Source organism: Helobdella robusta, assembly GCF_000326865.2.
Source record: "Helobdella robusta unplaced genomic scaffold HELROscaffold_7, whole genome shotgun sequence".
NCBI lineage: Eukaryota > Metazoa > Annelida > Clitellata > Rhynchobdellida > Glossiphoniidae > Helobdella > Helobdella robusta.
The window spans coordinates 3,237,420-3,259,931 of NW_008705398.1; the positions used below are offsets into that span (position 1 = coordinate 3,237,420).

At 36.3% G+C, this 22,512-nt stretch overlaps 4 protein-coding genes across 4 annotated transcripts; 3 read left to right on the top strand and 1 right to left on the bottom strand.

The window, feature by feature from the left end:
• Positions 1 to 1,805: 1,805 nt before the first annotated feature.
• Positions 1,806 to 2,489, bottom strand: HELRODRAFT_164974 (hypothetical protein; the record flags this gene model as incomplete). The annotated part of the gene is made up of 1 exon (XM_009030888.1): positions 1,806 to 2,489. The coding sequence occupies one exon, from the start codon at positions 2,487 to 2,489 to the stop codon at positions 1,806 to 1,808; it is 684 nt and encodes a 227-aa protein (XP_009029136.1).
• Positions 2,490 to 13,427: 10,938 nt separating this feature from the next.
• HELRODRAFT_164975 (hypothetical protein) lies at positions 13,428 to 13,921 on the top strand (the record flags this gene model as incomplete). The annotated part of the gene is made up of 2 exons (XM_009030889.1): positions 13,428 to 13,756; positions 13,819 to 13,921. 2 exons carry the CDS (start codon positions 13,428 to 13,430, stop codon positions 13,919 to 13,921), a joined length of 432 nt encoding a protein of 143 aa, XP_009029137.1.
• A 1,608-nt stretch (positions 13,922 to 15,529) lies between these two features.
• Positions 15,530 to 15,847, top strand: HELRODRAFT_69419 (hypothetical protein; the record flags this gene model as incomplete). Its single annotated transcript, XM_009030578.1, has 1 exon — positions 15,530 to 15,847. A coding segment is annotated over one exon (318 nt), but the record flags the coding sequence as incomplete, so codon positions are not given.
• Positions 15,848 to 16,817: 970 nt separating this feature from the next.
• HELRODRAFT_164977 (hypothetical protein) lies at positions 16,818 to 21,293 on the top strand (the record flags this gene model as incomplete). The annotated part of the gene is made up of 3 exons (XM_009030890.1): positions 16,818 to 16,922; positions 19,375 to 19,467; positions 20,808 to 21,293. 3 exons carry the CDS (start codon positions 16,818 to 16,820, stop codon positions 21,291 to 21,293), a joined length of 684 nt encoding a protein of 227 aa, XP_009029138.1.
• Between the last annotated feature and the right edge of the window lie 1,219 nt (positions 21,294 to 22,512).

Here is a 22,512-nt window from a genome sequence, read left to right on the forward strand (position 1 = left end):
AATACAGATCAATTATAGTAGGTTTATTTATTTTAAATTTTGCTTATAACACCTAGGGTTTTGCATGTTCTTTTAGACATAGTATCTATGTGAATACCCCAAGAATGATTTTCCTTGATTGTTACTCCAAGGAATTTTGTGCTGGTTGAGCGAGGAATAGAAATATTGTTCATTTTTATGTCTAGGTCAGGTATAATATTTGTTAAAATTTTCGGACCAAAAATAATGTAACTACATTTGGAATAATTTACTATTAATTTATTTTGATAAACCAGGTTGATATATTTTGAAGACTGTTATTGATACAATCTACTTCTTTCAATGGGTCTTTAGTTGGGAGGAAGATGTTAGTGTCATCTGCATATAGAAGGTGATTTGCATCAGTTGCATGTTGAAAGTCATTCATGAAGATTATGAATAGAAGAGGACCCAAAATTGATCCTTGTGGCACGCCTGATCTAACGTTAAGTATTGTTGAGGAGTGACTTTTCATTGCCACATACTGGTCTCTGTTCTCTAAATAACTTTTGAACCATGCACTTATTTTTCCTCTTATTCCATGTGAATTTAATTTTTTAATCAGTATATCATGGTTGATGACGTCAAAGGCCTTTGAGAGGTCTATGAATACACCTACAGTTAGTATTTTTTCATTAAGCTTATTTATAACATTTTGTGCTAATTGCAGCACAGCTTGCTCTCTTGCAAACATAAGTTAACGAGGCTTGCGAGAAAAACAATAAAAATATCTATGTTTTTTAAGCACATTAGTCGGAAAAACATCTAACATATAGGTTTTGGCCGGTGACCAAGCACAATTTTCTTTATGTCTAGTTCCTCAACGACAGCAAAATTTGTGAGCAGACAATTTTCGGTAAGCCTACATCTATCAAAAGTAGGTTTTTCGTTAATACTAGTGTTATTTCAAGTGTACCACCGAGAACATGTGTTGACTCATTGATGTAATTTGTTAATTGGAACATTTCAAACCCTTGAATCAGATTAACGGTATGTCTATCTTTGTTTATTTCAACGTGTATGTTAAAATCACCAACTAACATAACATTCAAACTTAAAATTGTAATATTTTCTAAAACACATATGAGTTCATCGAAAAATGTAGAACTGACTTGAGCCGAACCTGGTCGGTATAACGCCAATAAAACAAAGTCTTTATTATTTACGATCATTTTAATAGCTACAACCTCGAACGTTGTTAGAACAGGTAGTTCAATTAATTTATATTTAAAGTTTAATCTAAAAACTACAATTATTTCTCTATGCCGCGGATCATTTAATCTAAGAAAATCAACAAACGATATCCTGATGGTATAGATGATTTTACTGAAATATTGTCTGTTGAACCATGCCATGTTTCCACTAAAACAAAGATGTCCAAACCCTCTTGGATTAATTCATAAATAATATCAGACTTTGAGTTGACAGATCTTATATTAAGTAGGCCAAGCAAAATGTTGCACTTATTTTTTGTTACATCTGTAGCCAAATCTTTAGTTACTTAATTTTTACTGAGACAATTGTTTAAGTGAATTTTTTTGAAACTGTATTATCTTCCAGCTGGTCCTCTGACACGGTATAAAAAATTCTCTTTATCATCAGATTACATTGATTTAGCTTTTTCAACAAACGTTTTATACTCCTGCCTCTGTTCCTTTGTCAAATCATCACTTAGTCCAACACCGGCAAGTTTATCAGCCATTGTCTTCATCTTGTAAACATTTCTCATTATTGAATTTTTAATTTTTGCATTTTCAAGCTTTATCAACAATGGTCTGACTTCGTCATCACTTTTTTTTACCTAGCTTGGTAGTTTTTAAAACATCCTTCTCTGAAATGTCTTCAACCAAATGTTGCAATATCTTCATAACATCAGTGCGATCATTGCCGCTCACAACTAAGCGAAAAACCATCAGGTTTGACTCTCTGTTTTTCATCTCATTCACTTCAGTCAACATTTTTTGAACGGTTCTAACTTCATTGTTAATTATTTCAGTATTTTTTTTAACTTTTTTACTGACAATGCTGGCAAAAGTAGTACTCATTTCTTGCTTTAAACTCTTGATGTCATGACGAATTGAAGTATCTGTGCAATCAATATCAACTAATTTATTTTCGTTCGAAGTTATCAACATTTTTAAACTGATTATTTCTGATCGAACCTGAGTGTTGACATCATCTAGTTTCTCAAGTCTTGTTATCATCTCATTTTTTTTACTGTCAATTTTATCCAATACATCTTGTCTACTAGCATCAACAGATTTTAAGAGTGAATCTAAGTTGAACGGAAGCTTCACACAACTATCACAGAACCATTTCAGACCATTGCAGTTTTTCAAAACATCAAGTAAACTATCATTAGTAGAAATAAACTTTACATGTACGACAATATCACAACGACTGCAACGTAATACACTATCCTTATCTTTCACATTTGTACTGCCTAAACACTTCGCACATTTAGGAGACATGTTTACCTGGATACAGTCAAGACAGCGCTATAGGTTGAGCGTTGCAATTAGTCACGTGATAACAACAAATTAAAAAAACTTACAAATTTAGTTCAAACTCAGCAACTAAAACTATATTACATTAATCTTAAATTTTTTTATAAAAAATTATCCCTTTTTCAATGAAATTATAATACAATTAAATTTATTTAAGCCAAAAATGTGACGAGCGAAATATCCGACCATTCACAACCAATATCACGTATATATATATATATATATATATATATATATATATATATATATATATGGGTTCATACTGTCGCATATACAGTTATTAAGAAATATCACCGCATTTTCCGCATTGTTGAGTTTGTAACTAAATAAATTTTTTGAACAATTATTCAATTATTTTATCGATATTATCCAATTTATTCAATCAATCAATCAATCTTCGTTTAGCGTCCAGAGACCCAGTTCTTCCGAGGTAGGACGTTGTTTTTTGCCATCAATTTTTTGGGCCAAATTATGTGATCAGTTGTATCCATTTCATTTACATTTAGAGCTTTCATGTTTTGCTTGATTGTTTGCGACCAGGACTTTTTTGGACGGCCTTTGGGACGTGTGCCAGATACTTCAACATCTACAAGAGAAGTTATGGCACTGTTTCCACTTCGTTTGACATGACCAAACCACCTCAGACGGTGTTGCCGGCATTCGTCCTTTATGTCATCTAAACCAGAACAACACAGGATTTCAATTGATTTGATGTGGTCCTTCAGACTAATTTGTTGCATCCATCGGAGCATCGGTTCGGTGAAGTTGTTGTTCCAGTTTGGTTGTCATTGGCCATGTTTCTGCACCATATAACATCACCGGACGTACCACAGATTTATAAAGTCTTGATCGTAGTGGTAGTGAGATGTCACGCCGCATCAATATAGAGGCAAGGAGATGCCATTTATTCCAGGCTGCACGTATGCTTGCTCAAACGGCAGCTTTAGCTGTTCCAGTACAATCCAGAACATCCCCTAGATATTGACTTTTTCTACCTTAATGGCTTCAAAAACATTACTATTTCAAATTTGTTGTTGTGGATTGATGCAAGCAGGACAAACAAAATTGGACACTTTATATAATTTACCAATTATTTTTGAACAAGGTTTGTGACACCACTGGTTACACTGCTGACACTTGATTGAATTGTTACCTACACCAGATTTACAAACTGAAAAGAGCCATCGTCCAGTAGCTTCAACAGATTTCGTACAGCAATCCTCAAGCTGAACAAAGAAAAGTGCAAACTATTTTTCCGAGAAGTCAATTTTCCATGGCACGTGGTTTCGCCGAGAGGGGTAAAAACGGATCTCCAGAAAATTGAGTTGGTCAAAAACCGGCTGGTGCCCAAAAATAAACTCGAAGTACGCTCCTTCCTGGGACTGGCCACCTTTTATCGACGATTCATGAAAGACTGCCTCGATAGCCAAGCTACTCCACGAACTCACGGAGAAAAACCGAACATTCTAGTGGAACGACTCCGCAGCGGCGGCATTCGCCCGACTGAAGGAGCAATTATGCACCACGCCTAACCTCGCCTATTTTCTAACCGAAAAAACATTCATCCTCGACACAGACGCCAGCTATTTCTGGATTGGCGCTGTTCTGTCACAGGACGTAGACGGTGAGGAAAGGGTGTTAGCCTACTACAGCCGCAAGCTTTCTAAGCCGGAACGCAACTACTGCGTGACCAGGAAGGAACTACTGGCCATGGTGAGTGCCACGAAGCATTTCCATAAATATCTATATGGTCAAGAGTTCCTTTTCCACACAGACCACGCAGGCCTGAAGCGGCTGATAAATTTCAGAGAACCGGAGGGGCAAGTGGCGCGCCGGCTGAAACGATTGCAGACTTACCATTATCAGGTCAGGCACCGCAAAGGAAGCAACCATGGCAACTCCGACGCCTTATCCCGTCGACCGTGCCCACCAGACTGCAAGTACTGTTGTCGAATAGAAGAAAAGGAACAGTCGGAAGAGGTGAGGGCTATTCGCCTCATGACAGAAAACGGATGGACTCCTAAGGAATTGGCCGCTGCGCAACGCACCGACGAAGACTTGTAGTATGTCATCAAATAGAAAGAGGCAGGACCAAGGCCAAGGTGGCAAGACGTTGCGGAAGACGGCCCCATAACCAATGGAGTATTGGGCCCAATGGGATTATCTGCATATGGAAAACGGGCTCCTGAAACGGAATTGGGAATCCACCGACGGAACAAAACATACGATGCAGACAATAATACTTCGAAGCAAGACAGAAGACGTTATTAAAGAAATGCATGGAGGGCCGACTGGAAGACACTTGGGAGTCAATAAAACCTTGGACCGGTTACGAATAAAGTTTTATTGGGTTCGCGCACAATAAGACGTAAAAGCATGGTGCAGGTATTGCACCACCTGTGCTCCAGTTAAAGGACTCAAAAGCAAAGTCAGAAGCCCGCTCAAAGTTTACAACGTGAGAGCACCATTTGAACGGATTGAAGTGGACATTGCAGGGCCTTATCTAGTATCAGAGAAGGGTAACCGATAAATGCTCATCGTAGCAGATTATTTCAGCAAGTGGCCAGCAGTCTATCCGATACCCAACCAGGAAGCCCAGACGATAGCGGAAGAAATCATAGCCAACTGGGTTACTCTATTCGGGGTTCCTTTAGAACTACATTCGGACCAAGGTAGAAACTTTGAATCTCAGATAGTGGGAGAAATGAGCTGGATCCTTGAAATTAACAAAACAAGAACGACGCCACTTGGTTGAACGTTTCAACCAGACCATCATACAGCATTAGGCCAAGGTAGTCAACGACAACCAACGGAATTTGGGCAAACACATTCCCTTGTTTCTAATGGCATACCGAAGTGCCGTCCCCGTCACCACCAACGAGACTCCCTCTGGGATTCTATTCGGGGACACCATACGGACACCTGCAGACATCAAGTACGGCATTTTCCTAGTAGACCCCCTGCCAGGAATGCACGGACTAAGATAAAGCAAAAGACGGAAAGGGTCAAGGAGAGGTACAACTGTTAAATTTCTTGTAACGTAGATCGTTTAATTAATTGATATAATATTGAAAGACATCAAAAGAAGAGAAATAAACTAAGCAACGTTCTCGACTTGTTTATTATCCCCCGGATCAACAGAAAAAGTAAAAAGTGAAGTTACATACAAAGCAAAAAACATTTGGTCCAAAGAAAATAAATAAATGTTCTGAAGACCCATCGCACACATCAGATTCTTTAGTCTTGGTCCTACCATTAGTTTTGTCAGGGCATCAGCAACTTAAAGTTCTGTCGCAACTCGTTCAACTGAAACTTCTTCTTCTTGACCTGGCAATTTGCAATAATGACATATCAGTCGCTTTGATTTGCTGACAAATTTATCTTGTTTTTGACCATTCATGTTTAGTGATGATGACCTTTTATTGTTGCTTTGACAAATAATACTTTATTACATTCTGTTTTGCCTTCCAAAGATCTCTCATAGCTACACAGTTGATCTGTGAGTGTTTCGACTGTTCTTTCAGTCTTGTTCAACAATCTCCAACTTGCAGCAAATGAAAAATATTTTTCTGGCAAAGTTTCAATTATTTGGCACATCAGCAACAAGTCACTGTTTTCATCTTTTCCTAACTCAACCTTTAAATCTTTCCAAAGATTCTTGAGTTTTGTGACATAAGTGACAACATCATCGCTTTCATCTATTTTATAACTAAAAAACTTCATGCATAAGTTGTATGCTTTATCTTCATTAACTTCATCATATAATCTGTGAAGTTCTAACCAAACATCTCTGGCATTACTGAATGAACGAACTTTTTCATACGTTTCATCGGTCATGTTGGTTGACAGAATAATCATAGCACTACAATCTGCTTTATTGAATCTGTTCAAAGCAGTTTGATATTTTGCTATCTCATCTTTATTTGAGTCATCGTTTAATTCATCTGGAACTTTTAATTTGCCATTTACTACGTCCATTGCATCAGGAATACCGCGTAATATTATACAAACTCTCGACTTCCAGTTCAACCGATTACTTTTGCCTTCTAAGTGTTTGATTTGCACTTTTGTTAGATCCATCCTTGTCTTTCAATTTGACCTTTTAATTAGAAGCAAAATATCGAATTTTAGAGAATGAAGAAGCACGTGCTTTCTCTTCACTTCAGTCTTCACAAAAGAATCTTCCGATATTTCTTTATTCTAAATTTTCTTCGTCAAATCAATTAATTAAGAAAAACGTTATCTGGGTCCCATAGCCTGTTAAATTTCTTGTCACGTAGATCGTTTAATTAATTGATATAATATTGAAAGACATCAAAAGAAAAGAAATAAACTAAGCAACGTTTTCGACTTGTTTATTATCCACCGAATCAACAGAAAAAGTAAAAAGTGAAGTTACATACAAAGCAAAGAACATTTGGTCCAAAGAAAATAAATATAATATATAATAAATAAATATAAATAAATATAATCATAATGTTAAATATAAATATAAATGTTTAAATATAATCATAATAATCATAATATAATCTAACTTAGCAACAACGTCAAAGGGGAGAAGGCCGGATTCCAAAGTGACAACTTGGTATGGCTATACAACCCGAAACACAAAAAGGGGCGCTGTCCGAAGCTCCAGAAGAATTGAGAGGGACCGTACAGGATCATCACCAGAATAAACGACGTGGTGTACTGAATCCAAGAACACGGTAAACCTCGAGCAAAGCTGAAAATCGTACAGTTGGATCGGTTGGCTCCCTACAAGGCAGACCCAGAAACAGCAGAATTAAAAGATTATCACGTATAGAAACGACCTGTTTGGGGTCCAAAAAGTTTAAGGGGGAGGATAATGTGATAATCCGAGCAAAGTGCCTGGGGTCGACATTGAAGTTGGTAAATGAAGATGGCGGACGAAAGACCGGAAAATAATAAAACAAAGACAATAGAGCAAACAATAGTGCAAAGAAAAGGAATATGTCGACGATATCTAGGCAATGTGTATCATTTTTAAATTATTTGTCTCTAAACAGATCTATGGTCATTATAAATTCTTTATGTATGCGTCAAGGCCAGCACATAGAAGGAAATTACTATATGAGGGAGTAAGCAACCTGACTTGGAGACTTCAGATTCGTGTAAGAACAAGAAACCAGCTCTCGGTTTTAGACAAGGTGATTCGACGACTTCCCCAATCTCAGTCAATCAATCAATCTTTGTTAAGCGTCCAGATATTGAAACAATATGACTTTCTCTACCTAAATGGCTTCAAAAACATTTCGAATTTGTTCTTGTGGATTGATGCAAGCAGGACAAACGAAATTGGACACTTTAGATAAAGTACCAATAAATTTTGAAAAACGTTTGTGACACCACTGGTTAAACTGCTGACATTTGATTAAATTGTTACCTACACCAGCTTTACAAACTGAACAGAGCCATTGTCCAGTAGCTGTGGATTGGATGGGTTCACCAGAGTTCATTGCTTTGGTTTTGCTGATGTTGATTTTGAATCCATGATCGGCCAGTCGGGTGTTCCAATCTTCAAACATCTGTGCTGCAATCTGCTCAGACGTGGCTGTTGAAACGATATCATCAGCATATATTAGATTCCAAATGTCACCAGTACGTATCGGTTTTGTGATTTCTTCCATCACAGTTATAAATAACAGTGGACTGAGAATCGAGCCTTGGTGAACTCCAACGCCGATGTCAAATGCATCTATGTTTCCAACCATTGTGCTGACGAGAGTCTTAGCGTTCGTATACATTTCCATCACAAGTCGAACAAGAACTGTAATCGTTTTTCTTCTGTTTTTCTCACTAATTATACTTTTAACTCCTCTACTCTTACTTTCGGAGTACCTCAGGGTTCTGTCCTAGGCCCTCCTCTATTTATACTCTATACCTCTGAACTACCTCGTATTATTAATAAATTTTCTTTCTCTGGTCAACTGTATGCTGATGATTTTTATATTTATACTTTTTTTCCTCCATCTAATCTTAATAGTGTTCTTCATAATCTATCTCTATGTCTTTCTTCAATTATCGCTTGGTCTGACTTAATCCTTCTAAGTTTGAATTAATTTGTTTTAATAAATCTAAACACTCTATTACTATTCTTCCTATTATCTTACCTGATTCTAAAACTCTTGATGTCTCTCACAAGTTTCGTAGCCTAGGTTTTATCTTTGATTCTAATATGTCTCTTTCTTCTCAAATTAATAGTGTCGCTAGAAGCTCTTACTTTCATCTACGTAGAATAAAAAAAACTTTTGCCTTTTCTTGATGATCCTACTCTTCTCCTTCTTTGTTAGTCTTATCTTGGATTGATTATTGTATCTCGCTCTACTATGATTTTTCTGATTCTATACTCTATCCTTTGAGTAAAGCTTTCAACTCTGCTGCTCGTCTAGTTGCTCGAGCCCCTTTCTTTTTTCATATATCTCCATATCTTGTTCTCTTGCACTGGCTACCGATAAAATATAGAATAATTTTTAAAATTTGCACGTTTCTGTATAAGTCTCAACCTAAATTATTTCCCAAGTACTTATCAGATATATTAATTGAACCTAAACGCCCCGGTTTACGATCGTCTTCTTGTTCTCGCTTCTTCTTAACTCGTGTTAAACACTCTTTTGCTAAATCTGCTTTTGCTTTTTCTGGTTCTTTTCTCTGGAACTCTTTACCTACTTCTCTGACTACTTCTCCATCACTTACGAAGTTCAGAGTGGATCTCAAGACCCTTATTTTTTTTAAATTTATTGAGGAGCGCTGTTGAAAATCGCGGAAATAGCGCTTTACAAGCTAATTGATTGATTGATTGAACCTGTTATTTTTGTCATTCAAAAGTACCAGTTCAAATAATTGTCTTTCGGCTGTCAACACCAACGAAGAAGAATCAAATCCAAATATATTTAAAATTTTTATTTAAAAAATATTTAGCGAAATATCAATCGTCATTTAAGTTTCTTAGAGATAATTTAGCTGTTTTATCAATTACTACTATTATGACATTTATGATGTTACATATGTATAATTATGTAAATCAATAATCACCCTGAAAATTGTTAGTACTAAAAAATACAAAAATCATTAAAATGGAACTAATCATGTTGTAAATTTAACAATTTTGAAAACAAATTTGTAAAATACAGATAAGCTATACTCATGCTTGGCGGATTGGCGATCTTTATTAGTAGAAAACACTTTAGAAAATTCTTATCCTAGGCATTGACGATAAGAAGTTTGGTCGATACGCAGATTACCTCGCAGAGAATGTTTTTATATGCTGATGAAATTTGTGTATATGATTTTAGATGGTGCTCTGTTGTCGTTGTTAAGCGAATGACAACTTAGTTTATATTATAGCAAGTTCAAAGCAATTATTATTAATATTATGAACATTTAATATGACGTTTTTTTTATAAACTCAAAATCGCTCTACAAAAAGTTAATGACTTGATAAATTTTGTCGAAATCATTTTTCTTTTTAGGTAGTTGAAGGATAACCATCAGTTTGGATTTGGTTTCGGCAAAGTTTTCAAACTCTGATACGTACAAAATTAAATTGGGTTTATCGCGAAACTTGGGTTTCTTTTACATAGAAGTCAATTCACTTCACCATATAACGTAAAATTTGGTATAAACAAAATCGTTTTTATTAAAATTAAAATATTTTATTAAAAACAAACACATTTTGTTAAAAAATTTGTCAATTTTTACTGTTTTTTAATATAACCTCCTAAATTTTCTATAATTTATTGAATTTTTGTTAATGTTAAGTAATATATTGTATACACGTGGAACTATCACAACCAAGCTAGGGGGAGAGCTGGGGGCTGCAGCCCCCCGAAATAATTTACATTGATAATTTTTGGTAACAATCATTAATTATGTGTTTATTTTAATGCTTATCCGTTAAATTGCATTGCATGGTAAAATACTTGCAAAAAATGCATGGAAGTTTATTTTAATGCCTACTTGTCAAATTAAATGTTAAAATACGTGAAAATATAATTGCATGAACGTTTATTTTAATTCCTACGCACACAACCATGCAAACTTTTTTGGCCCTTTTCTCTGGAACTCACAACCTACTTCTCTGATTACTTCTCTATCACTTACGAAGACAAGAGCGGATCTCAAGATCCATCAGTTTGCAAAATTCATTGAGGAGCGCTGTTGAACATCGCGGAAATAGCGCTTTACAAGCTAATTGATTGATTGAAGCATGTGAGTTTACTTGAATGCCTACAAGGTAAAAACTATCTCTTTTAAAAAATACTGAAACTATTATGTTAACCCTACAAAATAATTAAATAATTGATGAAAGTTAAAAAGATCAATCAATCTTCGTTTAGCGTCCAGAGACCCAGTTTCCCGAGGTAGGACGTTGTTTTCTTTGCCATCAACTTTTTGCGCCAAATTAGACTATCAGTTGTATCCATTTTATTTAAATTTAGAGCTTTCATGTCTTGCTCGATTGTTTGCGACCAGGACGTGTGCCAGGATCTGCAAGAGAATTTATGGCACTGTTTCCACTTTGTTTGACATGACTAAACCACCGCAGACGGTGTTGCCGGCATTCGTCTTTTATATCATCTAAACCAGCACGACGCAGGATTTCGGTAGATTTGACGTGGTCCTTCAGACTAATTCGTTGCATCCATCGGAGCATTTTGTTGAAGTTGTTGTTCCAGTTTGGTTGTCATTGGCCATGTTTCTGCACCATATAACAACACCGGACGTATCACAGATTTATAAAGTCTTCATCGTAGTGGTAGTGGGATGTCACGCCGCATCAATATAGTGGCTGTAAGTATGTGTGCTCGAACGGCAGCTTCAGCTGTTCCAGTACAATCTAGAACATCCCCTAGTTATTGAAACGATGTGACTTTCTCTACCTTAATGGCTTCAAAAACATTGCTATTTCGAATTTGTTGTTGTGGATTGATGCAAGCAGGACAAACAAAATTGGACACTTTATATAAAGTACCAATTATTTTCGAAAAATGAGTTGTCGACATAGACTCCACCTGATTGCTTCACGGGGAACTTGATCAAATGCTTTTTCAAGGTCTACAAAAAAGTGTGATAGTTGTTGATGCTTTGCGAGATACTTTTCTTGCAGTTGCCGCAGGATGTGAATTGCATCAATTGTTGATTTCCCCGCTAGGAAACCAAATTGATAATTTCCCTAACCCTAACCCTTCTTAACACATGTCCATACCACCGTAATTTCGATCTCCTTATCAAAGTCACAATGTCGTCATTCAGTCCCATTATCGACATCAGCTCTGTACTACTCCTATCCTTCATTTTAACCCCACACATCATCCTCACCATAGCTCTTTTAGCCCTCTGCAGTACACTTTCCTCCTTTCTCCTCAACACTCAAGTTTCACCACCATATAACATCGCTGCTCTCACACATGCTTTATATACCCTTCCTTTCATCTTCACTGACCATTTTTTTCCCTACAATACCCCACCCAGTTCCCTAAATTTCATCCATCCCACACGAACTCTTGCCGTAACAGCGCTCAAACATCCTCCATCCGCGTTCAGCTTAACCCCTAAATAAACAAAGCTTTCCACTCTTTCAATACCACCACTCAACCCCGTCCTTTCGTCCGTCCTATTAATCACACCATGAACACATTTTTTACATTTTAACGTGCCTTCCACCTTTTTCAGTGCCCACCTCACACCACTATATCTCTTATGCACCCACTTCTGACATCCTATACACAATACCGAGTTAACCTTCACTCTCCTGTCACATACCCCACAGGGGTCTATTTTAATTATCACTCGCTCCCCACCTTCCTCATTCACCATTACCTTCGTCTTACCAAAATTAACTTTTAACCCTTTCTCGCCTTTTGACCATTCCAGAATAGTTTATATTTTTCTTTGTCTGAGTTGACATGACAAACACCATTCGATTTCCATCGGGTTTCCTGAAGGCAGCAGATGTCAATCCTTCTACGCTCGAGCGTTTTTGCGATTTCCATGTACGAAGTACCATAGAGTGGCCATTCTGAAATTTTTGCAACATCCCTCCGCTATTGCATACTTCCCAGAGATTCTTGGCACCCCTTGACCACTTAATGCCTGATGGGGACTAGAGGCCGTTGTTTTTCTTTGTGATGGCATAGGAATAATTTGGGGAAAAGTTTTTACATCCGGACACCCATCCTGACGACAACCACCGGTTATAAGCGGTGGGCCTAGCCTTTTGCTCAAAAGCACGCAAGGCAGCGTGGGTGCAGTTTTATGTCATGCCTAGGACCAAAGTTAAAAAGATGTTATAATTTATTAAATTTTTAAAACTTTTTTCAGTATTTTAACGTTAAAGCCTTAATAATAATTTTAATAAATAACAGTCTTCATAGCAATTCACTTTTAAACATATTAATCGTCCTCTCGTTTTAACTATAAAATAAAGTATTCCGACAGCCCCCGAAAAATAATCCTGGCTACAGCCTTGATCACAATATTTTGCCTGTACCACCTCTCATAACTGTAATTATTAATTAATTAATTATTATTATCAATTTAATTGTTGGCTATAAAATAACTGTTTTGTTTTTTTAAGTGTAACAACTTTAGATTCATTTGAAAGTTTCCACCATCGTAGTAAACAGCCCAACTCATTTTCCCGATCACTTTCATCAAGAACTTCCGCTTTCATCAAACAAGTCATTGTTTAACAAGTTGTTTCGTCATTAGCAACTAGAGCATCAATATATTTTGCTTTGTAAAATCTGCAGTTACGTTTAAACCCTGGCAGGGCTGACATGAGATGCACAGTGCTATGAACAAAGAACGTAGCTGGCAATGTAGGTTTTGTAAGACCAACACGGTGTAGCTACTTTAAGAACTTTAAGAACTCAAATAACAATGCTGCACCAGTCGCTTTATTTCCAATGTCAAGCGCAACCTAGTTATAAAGATGACTTCGTGCTGCACTGTGACATCAGATTCTGTGTCGTCAGTATTGATATCAGCGGCAAATTAAATGTCCACACCTTTAAGAGTTTGGCTGCAAAGTGCACATTGTTTGAACGAGAAGGTTCTCTCATGACCACTAGGTACTATATCGAACATTGTAATTTGCTGCAGACGTTGAACTTTGGCAGTGGCCAGAACGTCTGTGATATTGATGTGAAAATTTCTACGCACCGCTGCCCTGCATTACCTAAAAACTTTTCTAAAAAGGTCTTGACCAGGTTTGTTCAACCCGGGGACCAGAATTTGGTCCGCCAAAGGTTTTTGCTCACCGAAAAAAAAGGCAAGACAAAAAAGAGCGCGAAATAAGGGGGGAGTGTAAAAAGGCGGGGGCAAAAAAAGACGCATACATAAAGGGCGCAAAACAAAAAAGGCGCGAGCTATAAAGGCGGGATTAATGAGGGCGCTTGGAAGTTAAGTTTAAATCAAAAAATAATAATAATATTTAATGCTATTGATTAATAATTTATACTGGATAAAAGGTAATTTATTGCAACATTTTCCAGCATCTTAAAATTAAAAATATTTGTTGAATTATTAAATCAAAATTAAATCGAATTACGTTACGGGCGTAATGGTTTAAGTGATAGACTTTTTTAAGGATTACTATGCGTTATCGGATTCAAATGCATGCTATGTCATTTCACGGATTGTTCGTGTGATGTACTCCTAGAGTTTTGAGTAGCACGCCTGTACGATAACGTCGTGCTACCGAGTTTGAAAGTATGAGTGCCAATGTAACCATGCTTTTAAAGTCACAATTGAATATCCATTCTAAACTCACTTTTACGTCATTTAAAAAATTACTATAAATATAATTCATAAAATCAGTAACAAAATCATTAATATTGTTGATATCACTTCAATCAAATAATTAATTAATAATAATTTGTTATGTATAAAATAATATAAGTGCATTAACTTGACCTACTATTCAAATTGAATTACATGGAAATAAATCTAAAAACCTTTGAATATCGCAATTAAAATCCCTACAAAAATAACTTAAACACAATAATAAAAGATAAACGTTGACGATATGTGAATAAAAGTATTATGCAATTTTCAGAAATTGCGTCCTCATGACTCGGACCTTTCTGTCTTGCGCCCAATGCTTTGCACCATTATTGTGTCGCCTTTTTTGACCGCGCCTTTATTACACTGCGCCCTTATTGCTTAAGAATTAAAACAATAATTGTATTGCGCTACACCGCTATTCATTTAAAAAAAGTTTCTATGACGACGCAGTAAACAACAAAAAAAAAACGTAACAAGCGGACGTTGTTATGGCGTCCGCCGGTAAAAAAAACGTAAAATTGATTATGAAAATCGCGTTTTCAAAAGTTTGTGGTCAGAAGACTATTTTGTTGTGCAACATGCCGATGTCATTTTGTGTCTGATTTGTCAAGAAACAACTACAAGGAAAACAACATCAAGCGACATTACTCCTCTAAATAAGGCAGTAAATTTGATAGTGTAGTGGGTCAAACACGAACTGATTGCATAAACTCGATCAAACCAGAAACTGTTGGTCAACAGTCATTCTATAACGTTGGCAACCAGGGTGCCGAAGCAGCAACAAACTTTAGCTATTTAATTGCGGAAGCTATAGTCAAAAGAGAAATACCATTTTCTGATGGAGAGCTGGGGAAAAACTGATTTTAAAAAATTAACGGATGTTGTTTGCCCAGCTATAAAGTCTTTGGTGGAAAACGGGAGTGTTTTTCATTAAACTATTTGTAGAAGAGTTGACGATATGGCCAAGAATATTGAAGACACCTTGATCAAGAGACTTATAAATTGTAAATAATGCAGTTTAGCAGCTGAAGAGAGCACAGACATCAGTGAAACCGCTCAACTGGCAATACTTGTTATAGATTTACAGAAACGTGTGTCATAGTCAAGGAAACGTTGGAAATTTGCCCAGTGAAAATCAAAAGCTGGAAAGGAAGCAATTTCTGGCAATGGAAAAATTCCAGCTTTCTTAAAACAAACTTGTTGGTGTAACAACTGATGGGGCGCCATGTATGACAGGTAAAAATATGGCAAAATCAGTGCCCCAGAATATCATTACGCACCACGGCATCATTCACCAAGAAAACTTGGGTGTCATGACCCTTGACATGAAACATGTGATGGAAAAAGTTGTCAGCTGTAAACTTCATCAGATCAAGAAATCCTATAACCAGAGGAAGTTTAAATCATTTGTTGAAGTGGGTTCAGACCATGATGATGTAATTTACTTTTGCCAAGTTCGGTGGCTTAGCAAGTCAACCACGTTATCCAGATTCTGGAATTTACGTCAAAAATAAAGACAATCATGGCAAACAAAGGGAAGGATGTATCGTTCTTTGATAACTTCTGGTTGAATGACTTGGCTTTTTTGATTGATATAACAAAATAATTGTCTAAATTGAATGTTAGGCTTTAAGAAAAAGACCAGCTTGTGCACAAATTGTATGAGAAGTTAAGGCTAATTCAGAAACAGATGGCTCCGAAAAAAGCGATACATTATGCAGTTCTTTCCATAAGACCTGTACACAGTGCAGCATGCAAAGTGTAATGAACTACTTTCCAAACTGATTTATGATTTTCATGAAAGGTTTCAGGATTTTAAAAACACGATGACTATAAAATTGCTGAGTAGTCCATGTGATGTTGATCTCACTGATGTTGCTAACCTACACCTAATGGAGCTTATTGATATTCAGAATAAGAGTAAGTTGAAGAAATCTTTTATGGAACATGATCTGCTAACCTTCTACAAGTATTAAATATCGTCTGAAAGAAGTTTATGGCTTTGTTTGGTAGCACTTATTGCTGTGAACAACTGTTCTCAAGAATGAAAAGTCAAGATTTCCACTTAAAAATGAACGTTTGATAGTCTTATTACGTATAGCAACTTCAAATGTTCGAGCATTATAGAGTACTTACATATACACAAACAATGTCAAATTTCTCACTAAAACTAAATACTTTTACTTTGCCATAATAACATGCAAGTGCATAGCATATATTTGGTGTTATATACAAGTTTATTTTTTATTTAGAATAAATAATTGGCTATTATGTAGCCCAAGAAGTACTGGATATTAAAAAGATTAATTCACGTATAATGTGGATCAAGCTTCGCCTAGAGAAACAAACAATGATTATTTTTTTCTGCATACGCACCTCAGACAGGCGAATCAGAAAAGATGAAAAATGACTTTTGGGCTGCGTTCTCTGACACCATCTCAACAATACCAAAATCTGAAACAATCCTGATTGGAGGCGATCTCAATGGCCACGTTGGAGAGAAAACAGATGGTTTTGACAACGTACATGGCGGTTTTTGCTATGGAGAACGGAATGAAGATGACAACCGCATCCTTGAGTTTGCTGAAAGTCACGGGTTTTGTTTACTGAGCACATATTTTAGAAAGAGGTTGGAACATCTCATAACATACAAAAGTGGACCATCAGCCACGCAAATTGATTTCTTCGCTGTCAAACAACAACACCGAAGGCTATTCAAAAATGTCAAAGTTCTACCTGGCGAATCATATGTCGCCCAACATAGACTTCTTGTGGCAGACCTGGTTGTCGAACTGTCAAAACATAAGTCTAAACAAATGCCTCTGAGAATCAAAACTTGGAAGCTAAAAAGCAATATTCATAGAGAAAAATTTTAACAGATTGTCGCAACACGGTTAGACAACCAATCGCAAGCCAGTACAGATTGGAGTACATACAAAACCGTTTTGATAAACGCTGCAACTAAAGTTTGTGGGGAAAACTGGTACAAAACGTCAGCATGAACGGGACACTTAGTGGTGGAATGACAGTGTACAAAATGCAATAGCTGAAAAAAAGCTGCATACAAGCAATGGCAAAAATCAAAGTCTGTTGATGATTATACAATTTTCCGTGAGAAGAACAACTATGCAGATGCCAAGTCGCACTGGCTCGAACGGATCAGTGCGGAGAGTGGCTCACTAAAAGCAATGGTGAACAAATGAAATCTCTGTGTCGTATAGCAAAACAAGCAAAGCGTACGAAAAAAGACATTGTTGGTGCCTCATGTGTCAAAAACGACAAAAATGAGATGGTTCTTGAACAAGATGAGATCAAGCTACAGTGGAGAGAATACTTCAACCGTCTGTTAAATGTAAAGGAGCTTAAAGAAGCTCTGAAAGCTATGAAGGATGGAAAGGCAGCAAGGCCCTCTGGACTCACAAATGACATTATCAAAGCATCTGGTACTGCAGGTATCCAAACGTTACTACAACTTTGCCGTGAAGTGTGGAGAAATTGCTCAATGCCGACTGAATAGAACTATAGCATGACTGTTCATTATATCGGGGTATACGTCTATTAGAATACTCTATGAAAATTGTCGAAAAAATCATTGAGAGAAGATTAACGTCGTGCATCACAATCGGAAATTATCAATTTGGTTTCCTAGCGGGGAAATCAACAACTATCACACATTTTTGTAGACATTGATAAAGCATTTGATCGAGTTCCCCGTGAAACAATCAGATGGAGTCTACGTCGACAACTCATTCCAAAATATCTTGTTCGACTTATGATGGAAATGTATATGAATACTAAGACTCTCGTCAGCACAACGGTTGGAAACACAGATGAATTTGACATCGGCGTTGGAGTTCACCAAGGCCCGATTCTCAGTCCACTGTTATTTATAACTGTGATGGAAGAAATAACAAAACCGATACGCACTGGTGACATTTGGAATCTAATATATGCTGATGATATCGTTTTAACAGCCACGTCTGAGCAGAATGCAGCACAGATGTTTGAAGATTGGAACACCAGACTCGCCGATCATGGATTCAAAGTCAACATCAGCAAAACCAAAGCAATGAACACTGGTGAATCCATCCAATCCACAGCTACTGGACGATGGCCCTGTTCAGTTTGTAAAGCTGGTGTAGGTAACAATTCAATCTAATGTCAGCAGTGTAACCAGTGGTGTCACAAACGTTGTTCAAAAATAATTGGTACTTTATCTAAAGTGTCCAATTTTTTTGTCCTGCTTGCATCAATCCACAACAACAAATTCAAAATAGCACTGTTTTTGAAGCCATTAAGGTAGAGAAAGTGACATCGTTTCAATATCTAGGAAATGTTCTAGATTGTGCTGGAACAGCTGAAGCTGCCGTTCGAGCACGCATACGTGCAGCCTGGAATAAATGGCATCTCATTACCTCTATATTGATGCGGCGTGACATCCCACTACCACTACGATCAAGACTTTATAAATCTATGATACGTCCGGTCTTGTTATATGGGGCACAAACATGGCCAATGACAATCAAACTGGACCACATCAAATCTACCAAAATCTTGCGTCGTTCTAGTTTAGATGATATAAAGGACGAATGCCGGCAACACGGTCTGCGTTGGTTTGGTCATGTCAAACAAAGTGGATACAGTGCCATAACTTCTTTTGCAGATGTTGGAGTACCTGGCACACGTCCCAAAGGCCGTCCAAAGAAGTCCTGGTCTCAAACAATCGAGCAAGACATGAAAGCTCCAAATTTAAATGAAATGGATACAACTGATCGTCTAATTTGGCGCAAAAGTTGATGGCAAAAAAACAACGTCCTACCTCGAAAAACTGGGTCTCTGGACGCTACACGAAAATTGATTGATTTGACATAATTGGCTATCAAATGTTTTTGTCAATGTAGTCATCTGAACAAAAAAGTTGGACAATACGAATCTTGACCAAATGCTGAAAGAAATACCTCGGCAGCAGTGATGTTGTATATGATCGTCGCTACAAATGCATCAGCTGTAAAATTTGTAAGCTTGAATTGTCGTACATCAGGCCATTCGACAGCATGCACAATTGCACATAGTCAAATACAAGGAATGCTTAAATGACATGATCTGGAAGATTCACCGATCCTGGGCCACCAAGGTTGTACAATGATTGATTCATTTGGACGTTTGTCTTACATAAATATAATGCATACACTACTTTTCATAACGGATTTAACAGCTTCCAAGATGCTTTTTATCAAATTCAGTAACAGGAATGACACGAGTAATAATACTGAATAATACACACACACACACACACACACACACACACACACATATATATATATATATATATATATATATATATATATATATATATATATATATATATATATATATATAAATAATGGAGACGTGATTACATGATCTGGGGCATTTTGTGCATACTCCATGATATGAACAGAATAGAACAAAAAAAAAACAGAACAGCTATAAAACAGAACATTTATTTTAGAATTGATCTATTCTTCAGCACTTTCATTTATTTATTTGTAATGGTAAGTGAAAAAGCCGTTTTATCCGATCTATTTTATCATGTTTTGTTTTATTTTGTACTGTTTTATCACCAAACCGATAGATTGTGGCATTAATGTTTAAATTTGTTGTTTTAAAGCCATGAACCATAGTTTTGTTATGATTGGTCAGTGCTTAATTCAATGTGCCTATGGTACAGCAGTACAAACTCTGGTCAGGAAGCTACACTGAAATGAAGAGGATATAGGGATCAAACATTCATTTATTAACTATCTCATATATTAATTATTAAAGATCATTGCAATTTTCAATGTTACCTAATCTATGTTAACTTTTATGTCTTTGTTTCTCTCTCGACTTATTTCCTTTTTTCTGAAAGCTTGTAAACGAAACGGTTCGAGATTCACGTGGGAATAAAGATAATATTTTATTACGCCTGAACGTGATTTGAACGAAAACCTGACGTGATTTGAACGAAAATCCCACGTGATTTTGAACGAAAATCCGACGTAAAAAGAAATACGAAGATCCACGTGGTTAGATCAAAACGAAAACAAAATGTTCCAACCAAATGATGACCCGATCGCCATATTACCTCTTTTCAAGAAAACAGCGTCAACAGATTGGTTCGAGAATTCCGAAATGCAATTTCAATTGCGAAACGTGATGTGTAAAACAACAAGATTCCATCACGTAATAATTTCCCTGCCGTTGGATATAGTCTCAAATTTGTCATTAAAAGTGCAAAGAGGAACAGATTACGACGCTCTAAAAGCAGAGTTATTATCAACGTTTAAACAAACCAAACCAGAGCAATTCCAAGAAAAAGAACCTTTTAAAATAAATTTGAATCTTATAAATGTAAACAAAATTGAAGAGAGGCAGCCACCAGAAGAGTTCAATAAAATAAAATTTGTCCTGAGCAAGAACAAAGATGAAAATGACATTTAACAATCACAACAGCAAAATGCTGAGCAGAATGCTACCATCCCATCAGCAAATTTACACATGAACGATTCTCTCCTTCCAGTTCTCTCTCTTCATTCTCTTGTTCAGCAGCAGCAAGATCATCACAGAAATAGAAAAGCAGAGCACAGTTCATCGTCCTCACACACATCTCATTCTAGAAATCGTTTGCAGCTGGACAGAAGGTTGCATGAGAGGCCAGAACAAAATTTGAACCAGCAACAAAAACGGCAACCGCGTTTTCAGCAACAACGCCATCATCAACATCTCATGAAACAAGATAAATGTCAACCAAATTATCAGCAACAAAAGCAACATCATTACGAGAAACAAGTTAAACGCCAGCCGTATCAGTACCAACAACCACATCTTCAAAGAAGAGTGGAAAAATCAAATTCAACTCAAAAAACAAACATTTTTCCATTTGAATGGCTCCGCCTCTTGCGGGGGAATATTATGAAAATGAAATATCTCCAGCAATAGCAGTAACAGCAATACCAACATCAGGCGCAACAACAACACAAGAAACAAGACCGACGTCAACCAAATCCGAACCAACAACCCAACACTCCAATAAAGGGAGGCAAATAACATTCAACAAACGAAATGAATATTTTTATTTTTAAACGGCTTCGCCTTTTGTCGGGGAGTATTGTAGGGATCAAATATTCATTTATTAACTATCTCATATATTAATTATTAAAGATCATTGCAATTTTCAATGTTACCTAATCTATGTTAAATTTTATGTCTTTGCTACTCTCTCTCGACTTCTTCCCTTTTTCCTGATAGCTAGTAAACGAAACGGTTCGAGATTCACGTGGGAATAAAGATAATATTTTATTACGCCTGATTTGTGTTTGTTTTATTTATTTTAACTCACAACAAGGTGTCTTGTTAGTAGCAGAAGTTCGTACTAACAAGGACGACTGATCTCTTGGTTATCTTATTGGTGTTATTTGACGAAGGAAGGGAAAACAGGATATAGTTTCTATATTAATTGTCTTGAGTGACTGATAATATCTGACGCATCACGTTTTTTCACTCTGTTAACGTGACAAAAATTTTTACGTCTTATTTTGTTTGAAATATCTTAATCATTTGATGAACGTGAACCAATGACGAGTAGTTTATCGTTCGAACTTTTTTACGCAGAACAACGTCGATGAAGCCATTTGTTAGTTAATTCATTGCTAGTTTTAGCGATCCTTTAACATTTAGAAAATTTTTGTAAAACGTTTGCTAGGTTCTGGCTGGCTGTAATTCCAAATTAATACGCAAATGCATGATTAGGCAAGAGATTTATTTTCATAGCGCGTACTTAAGCTTGTAGCTTGTCAACTAGCTGTTGAACATTTTTCAAAATACCGTCCACCACCATGCACATCTTGTCTTAAATTTATTTAAATTACTTCTCTTGATTTTCATTGAAAATTTGGTCATAAATGAACAAATTTCGAAAATGTTCTTCTAGTTATCCGTCGTAAACGAATCTTCAAAACAACAAGTTTACCAAATCATTGACTTTTCAATAGGCGGGGTTTAGAAATTTTTCTTTATTTTTTTTACCTAATTTCAACACTGAAAACGCAACTTGCTTAAAAAAAGATAAAAATTGAAAATACATCAAATATGAATGTATACATATATATCAAAAATATATTAAAACTATAAGAATAAAAGTAAAAATAACGTACAACTT